Raw genomic sequence first — 15,189 nt, forward strand, 5'->3', positions numbered from 1 at the left:
ATTACACATATAGTATAAATTTGGTAATGAACGATTCGCAGATTCAATATTTGAAATTGATGAAAAATATGTGTTCAAAGTTTCTGTTTTTTCAATATCTGAAAAGGCTAATGTAGGTTGTCCATTTTCAAAGAATTGCAATGGGGGTATTTCAGTTGTTGCTTTAACTTTGAATAAATCTTTCATCAACTTCCAATATATTTTACCATTCCTACTACTATCATGCAATGCAGATTCAATATTATCATAATAATTAGTTATAGCGTGTTTTTCATATTATTTTCTTTATTGCGAACGTGTCGGAATTTTGTCCAGTCGGCATCATTATTGGTTCTTAAAGCTTTGTTTCGTAAGCGGTCCCTAATTCTCATAGTTTTACGAAGCATCGAGTCGTACCACGGTTTATCGCGGGGGCGTATGGTTATAGTTTTTTCGGGTACACATTCACGAACATATGCCATAAATGTTGAAGTAAACTGTGCAACTGCCGCATCAATATTTGGAGCGCTGTTAATTGTAATATCCCAATCGCAGTTGGAAATTAGAGAGTTTAATTTTTCAAAATCTGCATCTTTATATACCCAAATATTACGCTCGTATGCCCGATTCAGTTCAATGTCGATGGAGAAGGAAATATAAATAGCCTTGTGGTCGCTAACGGACGAGTCTATGTTAAGTACGCCGGACTCGTGTACCTTTACAGTGGTTTTTTAAATCTATAATGTCATGGAAAAATATATATCGTCACACCTTTTTAACGTCATAGTATACAGGCGGAGCAATTGCGATCAATGGATATGCAAATATAAGTGATTATTGTTCAAAATGTAATGATACTATACCTTATCACGAGTTCTCAGAAACATCAACATCCTTACCACTAGTATCAATATAGCCCTAACTAACGTCAGCATCCTTACCAATACATTTGTTCTAGAGTATCAGTGTACTAGAGTTATCAGTATAGCCCTAACTAACGTCAGCATCTTTACCAATACATTGTTACTAGAGTATCAGTATAGCCTTAACTAGCGTCAGCATCCTTACTAATACATTTGTACTAGAGTATCAGAATAGTTCTCAGAAACATCAACATCCTTACCACTAGTATCAATATAGCCCTAACTAACGTCAGCATCCTTACAAATACATTTGTTCTAGAGTATCAGTGTAGTCCTCACTAAAATCAGCATTTTTACCAATATATCTGTACTATAATATCAGTATATAGTATATAGCCCTCACTAACGTCAGCATCCTTACCAATACATCTGAAGTAAAGTACCAGTATAGCCCTCACTAATGTCAGCCTCCTTATCAATACACCTGAAGTAAAGTATCAGTATAGTCCTCACTAATGTAAACGCCCGTTCCATTACATCTATACTATTATAAAAGTTTATTTCTAATTTTGGGCCCAGATGGCATACAAGATTACAGTGGAAGTGGAAAAGGAAAACAATTCGTCCGTGTTTAAATAAAGTTATATTACGAAAGCTGAGCACGACTAAAAAATAAGAACACGCCATTTTCCCCATCTCTAATACCAGCACTCAGATACATTATCATTTACAGTGCGTTTTGTTTGATGGCATACTTGGAACTCATTTGTAATAAAAAAAATTATACCGTTTCGTGTAATAATTTGTACAGTTAATGTATAGGTATTGACAAATAAGAAAGGAAACATTGTATCGCAAATTTTATTGTGACTGATGCCACATTTTGTCATGGACTCTTCATCCTAAAATGACATGAAAAATGAAATTATATTTGTAGTAACAGAATGTATTATTGAAAGGAAACAATAGAAATGGAACAAAACAATGTAATGGAGACAATGCATTAAATTCAAGAAAACATTGCTTCATCAAAAGAGAAAAATGAAACTGTAAAAAACATATAAACAGAAATAAATTATAAAAGAACATTATATTAGCACACATTCTTAAACAGACATACAGTGACATACACACTCACAAGAAGATTGAACATTCGTAAATGAGCATCAGTTAATTCAGACTACTTGATTTGTCAAACATTTGCAGCCAGATTAATATTTACAAAATAAACCTCCATTCCATAAGAATAAGATTCTCCATTGGCGTAAAAAGCAGCAAAAGGATTTTGATGGGCCCAAAATATTCGGAAACCAATGTCGTATAATTTCCGAAGAGAGCCCAGATCATAGTAGTGGTGGAATTCTAAACATAACTGGACAACGTTATTTAGAGCCCCGGATGATATCATTTCAGGGATGGTGCTGATCTCATTTCCTTCGATGTCAATTTTCAAAACGTCTATTTTTCTATTGGTGTGACCTAACTCTTTTTGAATGGTCCTCAGGGTTTTGAGTTTCCATGTCTCACCGCTGACCGTTACTTCTTTATTTCTATCACCCAACCCCACGTTGTAGAAACTGATGTGATCCGAATGCTTATAATCAGCGGTTTTCATGCTAGGATCAAAACAAAACACGTCACATCCGTAAGTTTTCTCCATATCTTCGTCAAAGGAAAAATCGTAATTGATTCCGAATGAATACACAATGCACGGAGGCTTTGGACGGAACTGGACATCATGACAAATATCCCACCCCCCATCCACAATATTTCCAAGACGAAGCATCTGTTTGCACAGAATCTGGTGTTTTGAGATATACTTAAGGTACTCATTTTTATACTTCTTCTTTTCATTTTCATCTATTGGACTCGTACCAAGAGGGGCTATATTTGGTAAGTCGGACCCCTTTGATATCACAACGTCCTCTTCGTCTCCATTTTTCAAAAACATGTTAATGGTCCAGCATCGAGAATACCTATTTCTTTTCCTTTCATTTCCTATACAATTCCAATTTCTGTCATACCAATATTTAAAATAATTGGACTCGTTTAATCGCCGCAGTGCCGTCATAATTTGAACGTAGTCCGATTTTGTTCCTGAATTTGGGCTTAAGTGAATTTCAATGATAATTTGCTTGACCTGCATTCTACGCAAAGTACGGATAAACTGAGTCAAATATTTGAAATCTTTGGAGTTTAATTTCATGACAACAACACTTATGACTTGCTGATGACTGGCGAGAACTTTGATAAAGCCACTAGTACTGTCATAACTGCTAGAAATTACGTCTCTACCAAAAAATACCACATCACATTTGAATTGTTCTTCCATCTGATCTGTGAATCTCTGACTGAGGTCGTGATTGTAGCTATATATAACACATCCTGGACTCGGCGCCACTGCTCTGTCTGTGCAAATACGAACACCGCCGTAGTCAACGTCACCAAAACGCTTAGGTTCTGTACAAAGACGTTGAAGGGAAGTGACGTATCGCGTGAACAGGCACGAGATTTCGTAGAGGGACATCATGCCAAGTTTTTCATCACCAGGAATCACAAAGTCAGTTTCATTTGTCCAACTTGCACAATGATCATGGAAAGTTTCAGGGTTAGTTCTATAAAACATGAGATGATTGATGACAAGAATGCAAATAATGGCTGCACAAAATACTGTCAGATAGATCAGGTTACGGGAAAATTTGCCAGAGATGCATCTTAAAATCGGAGGAGCTTGACGTCCAGATTTCATCCTCACCAGTATCTGTCAACAAATATAAATATTTTAAAACTACATATTTATACTATTACACTTTGCATTAAGACGAGACGGTATCTTTTAATAATGATAATAATAATAATTAATAATTTAAATATGCACCCATGTAACATAACCTATTTTATCGGCAAACAACAGTCAGATCAGGGACTCAGACGGCAAATAGATATACATAACACTCCTAAACTACAAACTTTTAAAGGAAAATTTCTGCCTAGAAAATTATTTCCTAAACATATTAGGTCAGCAATGGCACAGTTTCGGTGTGGGGTATTACCGCTGAAGATAGAGACCGGACGTTTTCGGGGGGAAGCTGTCACTGAGCGCACGTGTAAATTCTGTATCTTGGACGAAATAGAGGACGAATTCCACTTTCTTCTAAAATGTGCTCTATATAACAATCTAAGAAGTGAACTTTACAAAAGTGTTAATTTTCCTAATAATTCATATTTATCTCAAGACAATCTATTTCAAACTCTCATTTGCAATTTTCCAAGACAAACTGCTAATTTTATACATTCTGCATTTAAATTAAGCAAAGTAAATTCTCGCGCATGAATTAAAAATTATTACTTAGTATTACAGTGACTTATAGGTCCAATGGGCCGGGTGTCTGATACATGTTATTGTATACTACTCACTTGTAAAAGATGTAACCCATGTCACTATAATAAATAAATGATGATGATGATGATTAATAAAGCAATTTGTATAAAACACGACCTAATCTAGATAACAATCAATACACACATATCGACGTGTACATGGGTTCATTGTTGTGAAAGGAAAACGACACATTATGTAGGATGTTGTGTTTTAAACAGGAAACGTCGGCTGAAGAGGGATCGATAGTCGTCGCTATTTTTAGACTGTATTTATCTCCTTTTTTTGAAGAAGAGCTATATATAAAAATAGAGGAAGTTACCTAAATCTTAAATGTAAAATTTAGGGAATTTTCTCTGGTTTCTTTTATTAGTTTATAGGAAAACAAATCATATCCTTAAATTTTAGGTAGGTCAGATGGTTAATTTGTTGACAATCGAGCCTCCTTACATAACCTAAACTTCATTTAACAATAATTACATGGTTTATACCAGTTCGTCCAGTGGTCTTGAAAAGAAACAACTGCTTGGTGTTTTGTAGCTGTTTTCGATAAAACTCCTATAATTAGGCCTCGGAAACAAACTGATTTGTTTTAGGACATCAGGGGTCGTAACTCAAGGACGGACACTGTCTAATTGTAACGGGTAAATAATGTTTCTGCAAGATGTCCTCTTCACAGGTAAAACACCACCTGCTGTACTTTACCGTTAATAAGTTGTAATTTATATACTCTGATGTAAAATGAAAACTATTCACCTGTCAACGATTCGATAGCGGATTATCGTAAAGAGTGTCTAATTATTCAATCGATTAGACTAATTAATCTAATTTTATTATTAAGCCAACAAAAAGTGTAAACCGAGAAAAGCTATTTAGATTATATGAACAGTATTCATGTCATCTTCCATGGAAAACTTCTTACCCAATTTTTAAAACACAACTCCCAATATTTTATTAATTTAATTTCAAACTTAGAGAAATATTTGAGACACCTTTATTCGGTTTGTTAGTTTGAGTAATAAAAAGTAAATGTGTCTAAAAATTTAAACACTTTAATGAAATAAAAAAAAAATTAAAGACAAATTGCTAAGTTCCTACATAGTAATATGATTCATTTTTTGCTTCGATGGATAGAAATCATTAGAAAATGTATTGGAATTGATATATCAACCTAAAATTGAGAGCGAGTGAACATGGTACCTTAAACGTGCTTCCTATATCTAATAAAAGAAAATGTCATGTTAATGAATAAATTAAATAGAAGACATACGCTCTGAAGGAAAAATAAAGCTGGGTTCCTACGTCAAAGGCTATATTATAAAGCTACGTTCGTGACATTTTGAAGAGACCACGACAAACCGATCGCACATTAAATATTCCAATATACCACTCAATCAATTATTAAGGTCTTCCGTTTCCAACGGAAGACCTTGTACTGATTCTGATGGTTCTTCTTCATTATAATTTTTCTTCTTCTAGACGTTTTTAAATCCTCAATAACTTTTTTGTTTGTCATTTGATTTCATACAAATTTTCACGGTATATTGTAAATTGAATTAGGTTTCTAGAGCACCAAAAAAATTGAAATCGCAACTTCCGGTTTTGAGTTATTCCCCTTTTTCTAAAATTTTAGGGGCCTTAGTTTCCAGACAAAGGCTCCGAAATAATCCGTAGCAAATAATTTATAGTTAAAAATCTCTATTATTGACACTTTGAATATTGTCCTCTGATTTTTAGATTTTAGTTTCTTCCAATTATTCCACTCGAATTAATCAATCGAAATCTATGTTTTAAAAATAGCAAAATTTTTCTCATGTTTTAGCTTCGTAACTTTTTAGTTTGAAATATTTCCTAAATACATATAGAACAAAAGTTGTGCATAATGTTAAGGGCTTTCATTTGACACCAATAAAAAAGGGCTGGCGCCTTAAATTAAGGGCCAGTAGCCCTCAAAAGATTTTGCTTAATAACTCAAAAACGGTTAGGATTTCGATATTGCTGTCGCTGAAAAAGTTGTTTGTTGGGATCTCATAAAGGTCGTTACAATGTTATTTTGTAAGTGATTTGTGTAATATGAGTGTAAAAAGCTTTACATGTTAACATGTACCTGCTTTCATTTGGCAAGTTAACGGAAGTCTTTGCGCGTAAAACTGGCAAAAAGTTACCACAGAAAGTATGATGGTTTATACAGGAGGCTTTAATTCATGAGAAAAAAATTAGAACACATGCTTCTTTTTTTAATAGAAGTTGAAGTCATTGTCGTTTAGTTCTTATAGTGCACAATCCTTAAAGACGAGAATCGAAACATTCTTTTTCTTTTCTAGTAAAACACAAAATACTTATTGAAAAAAAATTCTATGCATTACATTTTAGTTATCATACTGCATGCATTTAAAATCCACCTTGAATCAGAGATGTGTATTATTACGTAAGCTATCCCTCGCCAACGGCCGAGAAAATCTGCCACCATGGTCGTGGCTGGACTACCTAGCGGTCAGCGGTTATCTAATACACGAGAGTTGCGTCTCTCATATATGAGTTAAGTTAGCTGCAAACTGAAGAATTATTTCAGTTTTGATTACACATAAAGGTTTATTCTTCAATCGGATTAAACGATAGGGTGTCAATTAAGAAATCGTTCAGTTAATTAATAAAAGCAATGCCATTCTCAATCTAATGCAATATCAGACATATATATCAATGGTGGGTTTTAAGTAAAAAAAGAATTTCTATTTGATAGAATTAAGTCATTAATTTGCAAACTTTTCAAATCTTCCTAGGTTCTTAGCTGTGCGTGTGTATGCGTTAAACCTTTATGTAATCTATCCTTCGCCCGCGGCCAAGGAAATCATCCACGGCTGCACTAGTTATCTAATACACAAGATTCGCACCCGCACACTTACATGAATATGAACGTGTTTGAGTTTATATAGCCGTTAATACACTGTACACTGCTTTAATTTTATGTTATAAAAGTTTGTTCATTTTGTATTTAGTTAAATTAAAAAATGGAGAGTAAATTAAAAAGTCCTTCTGAAAATTATTAAAGCGATATTACTCCAAATCGGAAATACTCTTGAGACATATTTGAATGGTTGGTTTGTAAGTCTTAAATGTTTTAAAAACTGTACAAATAATGTTTTCAATCATATTAAAACCTTTAAATGATGATCATCCCTAGCTCGCACATGGCCGAGGAGATCCCGCGCAAGTGACCTCTACATGTACATATGTACCTTATCACGCGTGCATGTTTGGTATTTTGTACGAACACAACTATTTTTATTATGTTTAAAACTATTATATTGGTTTAAGATGAACAGAAAAATTAATTTTACTCGTACAGTTGATTTAGCATTGATTTATACGACAGCGTACAAGGTAATTTAAAAAAATCAAATCAAATTATGATCAAAGTGTCATGTTTGCGGTAGGTGCTGACACGATAAAAGAATGCCCTGAATTAAGGCATACGGTGATTATTTTAAAGAATATTCACATGAGTTTTGAAACAAGTTTTGTTTAGATTCTATCGGTCACATATTAATAACTTCTGTAGTGTTTCTACATGCATGGTCGTTAGTTTCATTGTGAAAACGAACTTATTTCTGTGTTGCCCACCCACCGCCCCGCTGCCAAGTGCTTTTTTTTTTAATTCCAGATCTGTCGAAAATCATTTGATAGTGACGTCTTCTTATGTGTAACATTTTCTCCTGAGCGTGTTTCTCTTTCCCACCCGTTTTTTTATTCGGTCAGTCTTTGTAAATTTCAACTTTCTTTATTGCGTAAATTCAATCGCCACGTGCTATCGAAAATCTTGTGTCACTTTGAACAGCGCAATAATCTCAGAACATATATAGCCCCAGCTTATTTATGGCTGCAGATCATCAATTGTTATGTAATTAATCAACAGTTCGAAGGGTGCTTTCTTCAAAGTGGTCAATTATCAAACAACAAGACTTTCATTTTCACATGAAAGGTGCGAGATCGTAATCTGAGAACGTGGCTATAATAAATTAACATGTCGAACACGCTAAACTTCTATTATAGATAGTTATGAACAGAATAATGTATATTATAATTAAAAGTTTTAAGTCAAATGTAATTTTTTCTTGGGATAAGATGTTATGAAATACGACTACATTATGCTATGCAGGTGGTCGCCATAGAAATCATCAAAGTATTGCAAGTTAGGACAGATTAGTTTACTTGACTTACAGACTATAATATAGCGACATATCTGCCTCCAAAAAATATATGCGCTTCTCAAAGTTACACTTCAGTGAGATGGACATGTGTTCTTGGGGATTTTCTTTATTGCTAATTATATGAAAATTGAATTAAAAAAAAGTTGTATTGAAGTTGTGTGCTATGAGGATGTCATGCAACTTAATTTACTTACAAGGTTAGCTACAGCCAGTGGAATACTAATTTTAGTTCAACAATGATTACCCAATCTATTAAAATACAAGATAAATAGAGAAGGCAAATATTGCTTGTGACATGTACGTAGTTTTTTGATTTATCTTTATGATAAAGCAGAGAGAAACAAAAAAAATTAAAAAATAAAAACCACAAAAAACAAACATGGAACTTGCATCAAATTTACTTCATGTACATGTTTCCAAAAATCCGACCGAATATGCGCCTTTGTCACATTTAATTAAATTAACTGAAAATAAAAACCGTAACACCATTATTTTTATTGAAGTGTCCCCCCCTTTTTTTTAATAAATACATACGTAAACTTTCTCCGAGAGAATAACTGTTGATCCGATAAAGGAGAAAAAAACTGAATATTATTGCATCGTAGAGAGAAGTAATATTCATTTCTGTAAATAATGTTATAAAATTTTACGGTACATAGCGGTGTCTGTATATCAGGAGTAAAATTTAGACGCTCACTTATGCATAAATTCTCCTGATGATCTTTAATACCTGATTATTATTTTAAATGTTCAAGTCTACTCGTATTATCAAATGATATCAGCCCTGAATAAATTTTCAGAGATGCCATCAATTTTGGCTATTAACAAATTTTGACAGCACGAAACAAATTTAAACTTGCACATAGTCTTCAAAAAATTAGAAAGATTTATTTACAGAAGTTACGTGTTTTTTATGCACGTTTTTACGTACATTTCCTTACATGAATCATGAGTACATGTAATGTATAACAATCCATGCTACCCTAAAAAATTTAACTCGCCATTAAACTTCTCATTGTTTAAACCCCTGTCACACTGGAGCTGCGTCCTCACAGCGATCCCGCTTCGTAATTGAATAATGTTAAACGCCATGGTAAACAAATTAGAGTCTTCTACAGCGCCGTAACAACTCTACGGCATCTTCGTTCGCCGCGGTGGGATATCCTAGCCTAGAACATTTTAGAACGCCATGCGACGGCACGCACTTTGAACATGCACAAAGTACGCGCCGTGGCTCTGCGTTCCGATAAACACGCCGTAGAAGTGGAGTAGGGTCGCCATGACAGCGCCGTTAAGTCTCCAACAGCGCATGTACACGCAGTCAGCGCACAGAGCACGCTGTGGATGCGCGGTAAAAACTCCTAGCACGTCATGAGCGCTCGGCGGATACCCAGCGAGAGGGCAGTCAATCGCCAAGTAGAACACTGTGGAAACGTAGTTGGGAGCTCTGTAAGAACGCCTTTCTGAATTTTCCTTGTGATCCTACGGCGATTCCATGAATTTTACAACGCCGTGAACACGCCACGGGAACGCAACTTTTCAAAAAGTTTTCAAAACAATTAATATTACACAAACTGTGTTCGACAAATAGTTTTCCTAAAATATTTTCTTCCTGTCTTTATACAGGGTTTTAATCACAGCACGTTTTTATAACAAAAGCAGAAGTGAAATTTTAGTCATTAGTCATTATAATCGTTTGACACCAAATCACATAAATTTTCATCTCGCAGCAACAATGGAAGACCTACTCGTGGCTTTGCCACGAGCTCTGCTCTAGTTTAGTTACTTTTTGGGAAAAAAAATGATTAAAGATGTACAACAGAGCATCGTTGCAAATTTATATTGATTTATATCGAGTACTAAATTACACAAATCTATTAGAACGCCAAAGATTTAAAAACGACGTCGCTAGCGGAAAGGTTAGTGGGCCTGTCTAATTATTGCTAAGCAGTTAGTATTTAGACATGTGCGTTATATAACCCACAGTGTGTGTTTCAGACAATCATAATGGGCACTATATAAGGAATCATTCTTTGAGTATTATGAGGTGATAATTTTGGTCGGGGCGTGATCAAATCCAATAAAGCCTTTCGGGCTTTATGATAGATTTGATCACGCCCCGACCGAAATTATCACCTCATAATATTCAAAGAATGTTTCCTTATTACTTATATAATTTTAAGCCATCGTAGGATTAAATATTTAAATATGAATAAGCAAACCCCGCTGGCGCCTCAATTTGGCGTCATTTGTATTATGGGTTATATATATGTAGTACAAAATCGGAAAAGACACTGGAAAATGTAAATATATACATGTATATTGTTACTGTAAGGACTAGTCCACCACAGTATGGAGTCATGAACATGGTTTACTTATTAACAGTCCTTGTAACGACAGAGTAGTGCACACAATGCTGTGGTTCATGCACTAATTTCATTATTGCACATCTGCACTATACTGTGTGACTTAACGTCGTTTGTACCAGGCAGAGTAAATGCCTGAAGCATTGTGACCAAGTATCCCATGATGGTCCGTATTGGTTCATACAAAGCGTATCATAAGTGTTTTTTATGAGTACCATACATCTGTTTTGAAGTAGTTTATATAAATTTAGATAGTCATAAAGATTTGTTTGTAGATACAAAAGTAGAGATGGGAATATAGCTTTGTTAGGAAATCAGAAATTTCTCGTTATTCTTGTTTTCTGCTTACAAGCCCGTACTTCTAAACTCAAAAGATGTTGATTTCTAGCATGTGTTCGACTTGAAAATGACAGAAAAAATTCAATTTTGGAGAAGACATCAACTATTAAAATTTCACTGCTATTCATGAAAACAAAAGTACCTGCAGTATTCGAACCCGGGACCTACGAGCCAGTAAACCGAAGATACACTTATTAGTTGCTACAGGGATAGACACTAAATTTTGGGGATACAAACTGTTTCACAATATGGGTGAAAATCGCCATGTTGTGACGTACTGTCATAAAAAAAAGAATTCACAGGGTGTCGAGGATCCTTAAACAACATGATTTTGTGTACACACAGATCAACACCTGGACAGCACTGACACTTCCTATGACTTCCTTTTTTTACTGTAGTTAAAAGACAGTAGCTTACAGTGCCAAAGAACTGTGGTGATAAAAGATGGTGTATGACCCTTTATGAAACTCATGCCAGTCCTATTGTGAAATCATATTGTATGCAATCCCTTGTAGCTTGGGGAAAGAGATCTCATTCTATAATCTTTGCTAGTTCTTAAGTGTAATCATTACCTCACGCTCTACAAAATATATTATCTTTAGAAATATTCATAATGATGCATTCAATTTATCAGGACTGAATTGAATTCGGTAGAGATCTCAAAGCACAAATCTTCATATTAATTTAAACAATATTTTATTCAATATAAGAAGCACGAATTGTTGTCACTTCATGCGGATTTTTCACGACTTTATCGCATCTGTGCCATTGCGTTTGGATCAACCCTTGTAAGTAAATACCCGCGGCTTTTTCACGTGGGTCGTTACCATTGGTTATGACATAAAAGGTATAGAAGTGATTCCAAGTCTTGAGTTAGGATCGTCACTGTGTGTCACACGTTTATATTTCATTAAATGCTAGAAATCAACTTTTTTCAATGCCATATCGATAAAATTTAAATCCAACTGGGTTGTAAAGAATTTTTGGCATGCTCAATGATATCAATTGAGCATTGTGTAGCTGCTTCCTCTTAATGTTTATTGTACAAGTATCTGCCTGACTTTTTTCCTTGCAATTTTATTTGCGTAAAAATATTCCGGAAAACCTTGTCCTTTTAACAAAATATACATGTAGACTGTCATCGCATATGCTTTTGGAAGAGCAAGGCCGTTCTAATGGAACTGTCAGATCGATGCGTATCTGCAAATATTGTAATTTAGGTGAACTCGAGGATGAATTCCATTTTATACCTATCTGTCCTTTTTATAAATGTCTACGTGTATTGTAATTAAAAAAATATTACTGGACTCGTCCTTCCATGTTCAAATTAGTTCAACTTGCCATTATAAATCGCAAACAATTGTGCCGTCTCGCAATGTATCTGCGTGAGGCTGGTAAAAAACGAGAATGCCAGGCTATTTGTACATCCAATTAATGTATTATCATTATTATATCATTTACATAAATTAAGGATTTATCTATCTATAGGGTCTCTCCTCCTATGAATTTGCATGTATGGATAATATTTCTTGTAGAATATTGTAAAACATTAATACTATAGTAGTGACGTTCGCTTTTGCTTAGATAGAGTGTATGGATATTTTATAATTATGTATGTATGTTACAACTGCTTATAATTCATATGAATTTTGGCAAAATAAACAATGCAGATCATTGTGCATTGTGTTATTGCTTACGGGGAACTAGATTTGAGAGACGTGTTTTCTTTTGCATGACGAACCAGTGGTTTGCCAGTGCTTACATACATGCGCAGGTCTGACATTTGAAAATCATTTAAAGTAAGCAGCAAAAAATTCCCGAAAGAAAACACATGTATAGCCATCTACAACATCAAGAGAGTGTGTTTTCATTCAATTTACAAATGAATTTTCAATTTTTTTAAATTTTGCATTTGAAAATCAAGCTTCTCCCACCCCACCCCGCTTCTTCCGGAAACAATTAGTTTCATAATATTGGGGAGACAATTTTGAATGAAACTATGCATGCATACATCAACATTCTCTACTGGACCAGTAAGTATCAAAGTTTGCAAAGAATTGTGGGTAATAAACAACAGAGAAGTTATCGCTTGAAAGTAAAATGAAGCGCACTGAAGTGGTAAAAATGTTCGTTTGAATGGAATATTCTAAACTTTGTATCGAACGTCAATTGTTACATAAGATACACCCATTTCTTTTGAAACGAGGAAAACAGTATTCGTCACAATGCTTTCGGAACCGCCCCTCTTCTAAACAACACAAGCAGGAATTTCACACACACACATTATACACAAAAACAAAAACACAAACTTTCTTTCTTTCTTTCTTTCTTTCTTTCCAACTATGTTCAGAAACAGTGATATTGTTCAAAATAAGAATATTTTTTGGTAACTTTTGTTTTGAACTTCCTGTTACGTACATGTACTGTATTGCAAATAAAGAAAAGATTTTTTTACAACATATATGCACATGTTTCAGTTTTTCGTTTTAGAGGGGTAAGCTACATGTAAGTTCTTCGTCTTCTTAAATCTTCTGCATTTGTTGCTGTGTTCGCAGCTTGTTGAGGGGACTGGGATATGCGCGGGGCATGGAAAACATATACGGAGAAAATATCGGGATTCAGGCTTGTCTCCACATCTCGGTCCGCAGCCCTGTTTGTGTTGTTTAGAAGATGAGCGGTTCCGAAAACATTGTTACCAATACTGTTTTCCTCGTTATAAAGGAAATGGGCGTGTCTTACGTAACAATTGATCTCATTTTTACGGGGCTGGTAAAAAACACACAATAGACAGTAACGTGAACCCTATGTGCGATACATTGGACCCGACTTAAATTGTTAAACCCTTTATACATACATGTGTCTAGCTACATATGTATCCATCTAACATCACAACACAGCAAGTCAATCTTTTAATCGGTTTATATACAGCTGGTTCATAATCTACAAGAAGCCACATAATCCTAACTCTCCAGAAAATGACAAGGAATGGTAGATATAGATTTTTCATAGCCTGTCAGTCCGTCTTCTACGGAAGGAGTCCAATAATACCATATACTACCATACTTATGTTTACTTATGAGCAGATCAAGAAAATGAATGTACCATTTGTCTTAATAACATACCTTACCTGAGCAACAAAAGGCACCACACACACATAGATACACACGCGTGTATAACCACACAGTCAGATTAAGCAAAACCGATAAAGAGTATTCGGAAACCTCGGGCCATTCCGCTTCCCTTCATCACACCGAGATATGCCGAATGAAATAAGTTGGGGCACCACACAGGGTCATATTTATAACGATAATACTTAAGAAATAAACAAAGTTATTTAGTGAACATGGCGTTATGAATAGCAATTGTTCTGTTGGCATATTCCATGCCAGCAGAGCAGTTGCTATTCATAACGCCATGTTCACTTAATAATCGTTGTTTTTTACTCATATTTGCATTTTACCACTCGCAAATACCCTGTATTAGCCTAGATTTAGGTTAGCCTAGATTGCATCAAAAATAAATATTCAGACTGAGATGTACCTTTTTAATTCACATTGATTGTTAACAGAATCAATGATATGTTATAATAAGACTTGTTTTAATTAAATATATCAATTTTATGGAGTTGGTGAAAAACACATGATGTACCGTATAGTGGTTTTTAAAATCTATAATGTCATGGAAAAGTATATATCGTCACACCTTTTTAACGTCATAGTATACAGGCGGAGCAATTGCGATTATAGAGAAATAATTGCAATTCCTCCGTATGGACTTGCAGTGGGAAAGAACAATGGATATGCAAATATAAGTGATTATTGTTCAAAATGTAATGATACTATACCTTATCACGAGCGTAATAAATCCAGGTTCTATATTTCTTTGTTAAACAGTACATCACACAGTAAACAAATTGGATGGACAAAGAAATGATATATTACATGTATAGCAATAATTTGCCGATATAGTAAATATACGTACATGTAGAAAAAGCTAGTGATATGCCAGGAAATAACGTAATAAGTAGGCAGAGCATGATATACCAGGAAATTATA

General features: G+C 34.6%; 1 protein-coding gene across 3 annotated transcripts; it reads right to left on the reverse strand.

Moving 5' to 3' along the window:
* Window positions 1-1,687: 1,687 nt before the first annotated feature.
* Window positions 1,688-15,131, reverse strand: LOC128159583 (uncharacterized). 3 transcript variants are annotated; one of them, XM_052822712.1, is made up of 2 exons: window positions 14,979-15,131; window positions 1,688-3,603 (listed from the first exon to the last, which is right to left on the reverse strand). In XM_052822712.1, the coding sequence occupies exons 1-2, from the start codon at window positions 15,030-15,032 to the stop codon at window positions 2,035-2,037; spliced, it is 1,623 nt and encodes a 540-aa protein (XP_052678672.1). In that variant the 5' UTR covers window positions 15,033-15,131; the 3' UTR covers window positions 1,688-2,034. The 3 variants fall into 3 exon arrangements, with proteins under 3 accessions (XP_052678672.1, XP_052678673.1, XP_052678674.1); XM_052822713.1 differs by lacking the exon at window positions 14,979-15,131 and adding an exon at window positions 14,262-14,417; XM_052822714.1 differs by lacking the exon at window positions 14,979-15,131 and adding an exon at window positions 14,257-14,402.
* Window positions 15,132-15,189: the final 58 nt, after the last annotated feature.

This window comes from Crassostrea angulata, chromosome 8 (genome assembly GCF_025612915.1).
Source record: "Crassostrea angulata isolate pt1a10 chromosome 8, ASM2561291v2, whole genome shotgun sequence".
Lineage (NCBI taxonomy): Eukaryota > Metazoa > Mollusca > Bivalvia > Ostreida > Ostreidae > Magallana > Magallana angulata.